Source organism: Alligator sinensis, unplaced genomic scaffold (genome assembly GCF_000455745.1).
Source record: "Alligator sinensis unplaced genomic scaffold, ASM45574v1 scaffold1051_1, whole genome shotgun sequence".
Lineage (NCBI taxonomy): Eukaryota > Metazoa > Chordata > Crocodylia > Alligatoridae > Alligator > Alligator sinensis.
In genome coordinates, this window is record NW_005842473.1 from 159,070 (window position 1) to 167,535 (window position 8,466).

Genomic DNA, 8,466 nt, shown 5'->3' on the forward strand with positions numbered 1-8,466 from the left:
TATTGGATCAGTATCAGCCAGTATGCCTGGTTAATAATTGGCTTTCAGTATCAGCCAAGAAAATCTTTATTGGTGAACCCCTAGTGTCTACAGTATTCTTCTTTAAAAAGATTTACTTTAAAGAAAATATAGCGGCTTTTCATTTTTGTGTGATGTACCACAACACAGAATGTTCAAGTGTGTTATAATCTATTTAATCAAGAAAGCACCGAGTAATATAGGGTCTCTATCACACCAGTTTTGATACTGGTATATCAGTTTATTTAAAAAGCCAAAACAAGTTGCATTAGTTATAGGTTTTCATTCCCTCTGAGTTATATAGTGATGACTTTCTACATATATAGTATGCCACTTAAAAATCCATCCATCCACAAGCTCCAGGCTAATATGAAATAAATTGAATAATAAGATGGAGTATAAAAACTGTAAAGATTTTTTTGTTTGTTTTATTTTAAGGTAGCAATACTAAAATTGCTAACAAAGGAATTGGAGAACTGGTATGACTTCTGTAATACTCAGAGGACATACCTATCCATGCATTAAAAAACCTTTACATAAAGGATATGCCAATTGTCAAACTCCTGTGACTAATGGCATGACTCACGAGATAGTCATCTTTGAAAACAACTATTTTTGCTTCTTTGTGCATGGACTAGCCAAATAAAAAATGGTTAATTCCACATTCATACCTTGGCCTTACATATGAAATGCAAGATTAATAAAGCATTAACTGAAAAAGTCTACTATAAGGACCTACCTGATTACTAAGCAAGATTTGATTTCCACCACAATACAAAGAGTCACAAAGGGTATCTAAATCAGTATCCAAATTGGACAGAAAAAGAGACTGCTCTTGAGAAGACACCGCTAATTGATCCTGCACTGAAACAGTGTCCTGCTTTAATTTCTGAGCCTCGTGTTCCAGACCTTCATGCGTTCTAAACAATTGTTGTTTCTGATCCTCCCCTTCCAAGAGCCGGTATAATCTACAAAAAAGGAAAAAAAAAATCTCAGCTAGCATTCCGACCATCAACTGATCGATCAAAAGAGTACTTCTGTATACAAGGAAGAGTCAGAAGAACTGGATTTTTTAAAAACTAAGAGAGAGAGAGAGACTGGGAGATCTGATAACCTTCAAATACAAAAAGAATTGTTATAAAGATGAACAGCTATTGGGTCTACGTGGGACAAAACAAGCAGTAATTGGCTTAAAATGAAACAAAGAAGATTTAAGTCAGGGGTGGCCAATTATTTGACCCCACTCCCTGCAACAGTTCACCAAAACTCCTTAAGTGGCCTTCCAGCCCACATAATTGCCCACCCCTAGGCAGAGAGAACAAAGGTAAGGGGAACTGAACCTTTGTTTCCCCCTTCTCCCTGTACCACTCCCCCATCCTGAGCCCCAGCACGTGGCCGGGCTGGTGCTGTGCTGTATTCCCACGTGCTGCCTCAGGACACACAGATGCAGCTCCTGCTGGACCCGGCCGCCTGCCTGGGACCAAGAGCAGGGGAAGGGGCTGCAGGGAGAAAGGGACTGGGACCTGCAGGTTATCCAGAGCTGACCTGACTGGTGCCACGCTGTTTTCCCCCTTCACCCCCCACCCCACCCCAAGTCCCCAGCACACGGCCAGCCAGTGCTGCACTGTGTTCCCACACGCTGTTTCAAGCCATGTGGGTACAGCTGGTGTGGCTCCTACCCAACCCAGTCGCGTGCCAGGGACTTGGGGTTGGGCAGGGCAGCAGCGCACGGGAACACAGTGCGCATGTGCAGCAGAGCTTGCCAAGTCAGCAGCTGCCCCCATGGCACTCCGCATGGGGCCAAGCCCCACCCAGAGCAGTCCATACTGTGCTCTTGCCCACACCCGCTGGCCCCAGGCGCACACAATTTCTGGGGGAGCTGTTCCTAGCAGGACTGCAGCCAACTAGGCTCACATTACCACTGGGAGGCAAGGGGTGCTGTCGGCTGGGTGCTGCTCTGCTGCCACACAGGGAACAGCCCCACTGGAAGCTTTGTGTGCAGGCAGGGCCCAAGCCAGCAGGGCTGTTCTGCTCCCCTTGCCTCCAGCTGTGGCTGATGACCCTGCCCCTGCCACGCCACTCTGGGCAGGCAAGCAGGGAAGCTTTAGCTGCACAGCTCCTGTCCAGTGCACGGACCTCTGGCTCCAGTTCCCAGCCATCTTCCACCCACCCCACCTGCCCACAGGTGGCTGCCAATTGTGTTGGGTGGGTGGAGCAGGTGGAAGGCAGCTGGGAGCTCCACACACTGGGCAGGAGCCACCTGGCTAAAGCTTCCCACCCACAGTGATGTGACAGGGGCAGGAGCAGCCAGAGGGGAAGGGAAGGGAAGGGAACAGAACAGCTGTGCCAGCCCAAGCCAGCCCAGCACACAGCTACCAGTGGGACTGTTCCTGGTGCAGCTGCAGCCGGCTGGGTAATGCTCTGCTCCCCTCGCCTTGTGGTGGCTCCTCCTCTCACTCCTGCCCCTACGGCACCACTTTGGGCGGGCAGGCAGGGAATAACCTCCAGCTGGGCACTTCCGGCTGGAGGTGAGGGGAGCAGAGCAACAGCCAGCCAGCTGCAGCCACACAGGGAACAGCCACACTAGAAGCTATGCACTGGCAAGGGCCCAGCCTGGCGAGCACCACCAGCATGCAGTGGACTGCCCTGGCAGGGGTGAGTGGGGTTTGGCCCCATGTGAAGCACTGCGAGGGCAGCTGCAGGCCAGATCCAGTCACTTGGCAAGCTGGATCCGGCCCACGGGCCATAGTTTGTCCACCCCTGTTCTAATATATACCATTATTCCCAGTAATGGTAGCAACAGCATCATGGATTTGGCCTTAAACATTAATACCATCCACAATGCCTGACTTAAGGTTGTAACGTGAGAGAACAGACAGAGGGACAAATTGTTTTTAAGCTACCGTTACATCTTAAAAAAACAGCACAAGCAAGTGGTAGGTCTTTCATTCCGTGTGTGCACCCCAGATGAGTTACAGCTTCTCAGTAAGCTGCTGCAAGAACTTTATTATGGAAGCTATTAGACAATCTAACCCTAGGGGTCTCGCACAGGTCCTCAGTAGTACTTTAGAGATCCGAATTCAACAATGACTGCATAATACTTACCTGTGAGAGGCATCATCCCTCGAATCAATTGTGTTCCTTGGAAATGTATGCTGAGATATAAGAGGGTCAGACATCATCTCCAGTCTCTGCTCCAATGCTTTACTATACTGTTTCAGATCTTGTATCAGTTTTTCAAGCTGACAATGGATATCACGATGTTTCTTCAATTCAATTTCATAAGCTAGCTGAAGAAATTCAAATGATGCTTTCTGTTTTATTAGTTGGTCACATACACGATCTTGTCTTGATGTATAGTAATCTTGTCGAGCAATCTGCAGATCAAAATCCCCTTTCACCACAGGCATATTCAATAGTTGTGCATTCTCCTTCACGAGGGCAGGCAGAGTTTCATTGTTTATTTGAGTCAGATGTTTTTTTATTGATGAAATTTCACTGTTTAAGCTAGAGATTCTAGTTTCAAGGTGTTCTTCTCCAATAATCTACATAAATGCACAAAAATGTTTCAAAATGGATTGAGGCCACCTAACATTTTTAGTCACTCTTCTCCCTAAAGTTTTCCAGTTCCCCAAGGAATTTGGAGTTTAATACAGTGTTCATGCAGTTACCAAGGTAAGGGAAAGCTAGCTTACAACAAGGTTCAAAACATTAGTATTTAAGAACAACCATGCTTTTGGTAGGTTTTTCAGGGATGCGTTCATGCTAAGGGGCCTCTAAAGATGTCATCCTAAATTATGCTAACTTCTTTGTTCTGCTACTAAAAACAAGAGACTTTAGTAAGAATAAGCATAAACATTCCTATTCCTTTATTTTTTTTAACCAGCCAAGTTGACCATAGATGATAGATCTGGACAACTTTTACTAAATATAAACCAACTATAGTACAAGATTTTAAGCTTTATGACATCAGCAATACATTTTCCACTAGATTAGACGGAAAGAAAAAGAGGGAATGAAAGAATAAAGCCTACCAAAAATACCAGTCTCAGTGGCAGTACTTTTTAGTAGTTACAAAAATCTATCATTTCATCACTCCTTTGCATGTAGTACTTTCCATCAGTAGGATGGCTCTGATTAAGTGTCTCTATGCTCACAAGCCAACCAGACTCCCTTGGACCCTTTCACAAAAGCATCCAACAGGCACCCAAGCCTGACTCCTCTCAGGCATCCAGGCTTCTCCCCCAACCCCAGAAGAAAGAGTCCATGATGACAATTAAAGAACCACATAACACATAAAATAGGGCGATTGCTCTGAGCAAGACAGAGAGACAATACAAAAAAGCCCCTCCTGTTTTGATTGAAACAAATCTGTATGTGATTGAATGAAGATCATTTGCAAACAACTTGCTTTCCGAGTCCTGACAATGAATACTGTATTTACCTGAATCCAAGATGACTTTGAATTTAAGCTGACCTTCCAAATAATAATTGTTATAATTTTCCATGTATAGAGTCTAATTAGGGGAAAATCATCTTAAATTCATCCCCTACCCTGCTGTAGTGGGAAAGCAGCAGGGGACAAAGGATCAGATCAACCCTGCCACATGCACCCTACCATGCACCCATCTGCCCCTCCATGCCTGTGTTTGCTCCCCCTGCCTGCCCCTGCCCCCCCCCCCAGCACTTTAACCTCTGTGCCTGCCTCCCCACACAGGTGCTGCCAACCCAGTTAGGGAGATGAGGCAGCAGCTCCCAGCCAGCTTGGGTTGAACAAACTGGAGCCAGAGTGGGGAAGAAAAGAAGGAATAAGTGTAGATAAAGGCAGAGGCCCGGGGGGGGGGGGGGGGGGAGAAGGGCGACGGGCGCGGGGGGAAGGAAAGGCTGCAGATTCCCCACCAAATCTTTGATCACATGCCCCCTTCCCTGACAAGTGAGCTATTCCAGCCCAGGGGAGGTAGCAGCTCAGCTCTGACTTCAGACCAAGCTCAGGGCCAGTTCCAGAGCTGAACCTCTGCCTGCCCCAGGCCAATATTCAAATCCAAGATAAGGCTTCACCCGATGCTGATTTTGGGGAAGTGGTAGAACCTCACCCTGCATTCAAATAGATATGGTAAGTGGGGCACAGTAGATGTTAAAGTTTATGCTAAGTAATAAGAGCACAAACATTTAATACTCGATTTAGCTAATACTCAATAAAAACAGATTGAGTTTCCACATCTGGTATATAATCAATGAAATACTATATACATCATGAAGGGATTGAAAGCCTACTACATAATTTAGATTAACTGATCAACTGAAATAAGCAGGTTACAATGAAAATGTAAAAAATAAGGTACTAAAAATTTTTCCTAAAAGTGGTAAATCTAAAAAGACAAAGAGAACTAACAGCAACATTACAGGCAGTTTCTGTAAGCATGCTAGAAGCTGATGCTATTTTACTGTAAATATTAGATGTGGGTAAACAGGAACACAACTTTAAATTCAACAGTGATCCTTTTATTAAAATTAATACCAATATATCCATGCTTGTTTTCCAGACAGTTCTCTAACAGCTTACCTTATTCTTTAAGGATTGAAGAGTGTTATCTGCCCACTGTAGAGCTGAATTCATACTTAGGTCATTAGCTTTCAGTTGAATTAGCTGATGTTGGGCACAAACATATGCCATCTGCAACCTAATCATCTCGCATCTGTCCTCACGAACTTCATTATGCTCATCAGAAATGAACGAGTTACTTATATCTACAAGTTGAAAGTTTTCTTCTTTTGAACTTTCAACCAGTTCAGATATACCCTGAAAAAACTGTTTTTTTGTGTAGGCAGTAAGTGCTGCAGTACTTTGCTCTTCCTGACGCAAATATTTATCCAAGGCAAGTTGGGACAAAAACACTGGATGAGAACCTATTCCTTGTTCTGAATCTGAAGCGGTGAAGAAAGAAGTCAATTTCTTAACTCCTTCAGTAATAGACTGAAGCTCATTATTAATATTATTATTTGACATACTGAGAATTCCTTGTTTCTCTTTCAAAGTTTTAACTGCTTCTTCTGCTTCATCATTCAATTTTTGTAACATACGGCTGTTGCTGGAAGCCATCATTTGAAGCTTATTTCGACGATGAATTTTTAGGTTTTTCATCTTCTGAAGAGCTTGCAACTCATCCTCTAATTTCTGAAGTTCTCCTTCTTGCTGGCTATTGGCCTTTGAATCCAAGGACTTGCAAGTTTTAAGAACTTCATCCAAAGCTTTTTCTTCTAAAATAGGTTTACCAGATTTAAGAAGAGTCTTAAAATCTTGCAGTTCCTTTTCGGATAGCACATGCTGCTCATTCACATTTCCACAGAACCACTCCAAAAATGACCTCTCTTCCACAGTCTCAAACAGCCAATCAAAGTCTTCTCCATTAAGCTCAGCAGCTTTTGGATAACCAATTGCCTTGAGCCTTTCCACAAACTGATTCCCACAGTTCATGATTAAAAACCAAAATGTGTGTGTTATCTACCAGCAGCCTTAAAAAATATCCAAACAAAAGGAAAACCTGGAGCCTGCCTGCTATCCCAATGGTAAACACAAAGAAAAAAATGGTTTAAGAGAGACAGGTATTTTTACAAGTCATTCTGCACAGAATAAAACAAGCAACAGATTACCTAAGAAAACAGCCTACATATAAATATATACAAGTTCCCCAAAGTATACAAAACTAGATTAGACAGCCATGAATTAGCAAAATTGGTTTCTAGTAGGGCTGTCAATTAATCACCATTAACGCACATGATCAACACATGAATTGGTTCTTTCATTAATTTTCTGAATGGGTTAATCACTCTTACGGGTTTTTGGAGCCCGCACCCAGGCTCTACTCCACCATCTCTGGGCCAGCCAGCAGGGCAGCGGTGGCAGCGCAGAGGACCACAGGGTAGCCCAGGTGTGGGCTCCAGACAGCTACAGCAGGGAGTGGGGGGCTGCACACCACTTGTAAAGCAGTGCCACACCAGTAAGTCTGTGGAAGAGGAGGAGCAGGGTGAGAGGGAAGAGGGTGGGAGGGCAGATTGAGGCTCCCACAGTGAGGGAGGGAGTGGGGTAGGTGCTGGTGTGAATGGGGCCCGGGGCTGGTCATGGGATGAAGCCACAGGCAACTCATCCAGGGATGTGTAGGGCAGCTCCCCTCCATGGTGTGCACCCCCATGGGAGGCAGAGCAGATACATGCCCCCTGGACTTGTGTGCAGGGCACAGGTGGGCTGTCTGCTGCAGGCTGGGGCTCTGCGCCTTGCTGCCTCTGCCCTGGGAGCCATGCACTGGCCATGAGTCCCCTGCATGCCTGGCAGCAGGTGGCACAACATGGCATCATGTCATGACCATGACCTGGGTCCCATGCATCCCAGCACCTTCCCCACTCCCTCCCCCATGGCAGAGGCCTCAATTTGCCCCCCTCCCACACCTGCTCCCTCTCCCCCCTGCCCCTTCCCCTCCAAAGACTTACCACTGGGCACTGTCTCTCCTGCTCTGTGTGCATCTGTCTGCCCCTCACTTCCCCCCCAACCATACAAAGTACCAGTATAATTTTGAGTTGTTAGCTGTGTGATTAAAATCATAATTTGCTGCAGCTATTTTTTTTAACTATGCAACTAATTAAGATCACATTTTTAAATCATTTGATAGCCCTAGCTTCTAGCCAACATGTTTTTTCAGCTGCTTGGCAACAGTTAATATTGAATCAAGTCCAAATTCAGCACCTATTTCAACTCTACTAACATGGAAAATGGGACTGGGAGCCTACCTCCTGCTGACAGGATCAGAGAGAAGTTGGCCAGATGGGACCTCCAGAGCTCATCTTGACCCACCCGCTGCCCGAAGCGGGATCAGCCCTGTCCACACTATCCCATACAAACCATTGTCTAGACCAGGGGTGGGGAAACTCACAGCTCGTGGGCCAGATTCGGCATTATTTCATCTGGTCCATGGCAAATACAGTACAACCTATAAATCTGGCACTCAAAAATCCAGAACGGTTGCAAACCCGTCACTTTTTAAAAACACATTGGGCAGTAGCGCAGCCAGTCCCGCAGCACCGGCCGCAAGCAGAGCTGTGGTGCAGGTGTGCAAGCTTCTCCCTGCGGGGACGTGGGGGTAGCAGCGAGCAGGCTGCAGCCATCCAGCACCGTGCGGCAGCGGCTGCTCCCCGCCTGCTGGCTGCTACTCCCCAGCCCTCGGAGGGAGAAGCTTGCTGAAGTCCTGTAAGGAAAGTACGTGCCTTCCTACTTTCTAGAGTCAGCCATCAGGCTGAGGAAGTGGGCGAGTACAATGTTTTACATTTCTCTCTCAAAAAAAAAGTTGCTTTTTATGCGCGAGTGATTTTTCCTATGGGTCCGTGGCCTGCGAAAGGAAAAAGGTTCCCCAGCCCGGTCTAGACGCTGCATAAGGCTGCTGTCAGCCCTGACACAAG

The 8,466-nt window shown here is 46.0% G+C and overlaps 1 protein-coding gene across 2 annotated transcripts in view; it reads right to left on the reverse strand.

Moving 5' to 3' along the window:
* HAUS3 (HAUS augmin like complex subunit 3) overlaps nt 1-8,460 on the reverse strand; it is an 11,815-nt gene extending 3,355 nt beyond the window's left edge. Inside the window, exons 1-4 of one of the 2 annotated variants that reach the window (XM_006030892.3) lie at nt 7,801-8,460; nt 5,582-6,571; nt 3,124-3,563; nt 758-986 (exon numbers count right to left, since the gene is read on the reverse strand). In XM_006030892.3, the coding sequence (XP_006030954.1) occupies nt 758-986; nt 3,124-3,563; nt 5,582-6,493 (1,581 nt within the window). In that variant the 5' untranslated portion in view covers nt 6,494-6,571; nt 7,801-8,460. Of the gene's footprint in view, nt 1-757; nt 987-3,123; nt 3,564-5,581; nt 7,434-7,800 lie in introns of those variants that run through there. The other variant, XM_025212586.1, reaches the window with a different exon arrangement.
* Nucleotides 8,461-8,466: the final 6 nt, after the last annotated feature.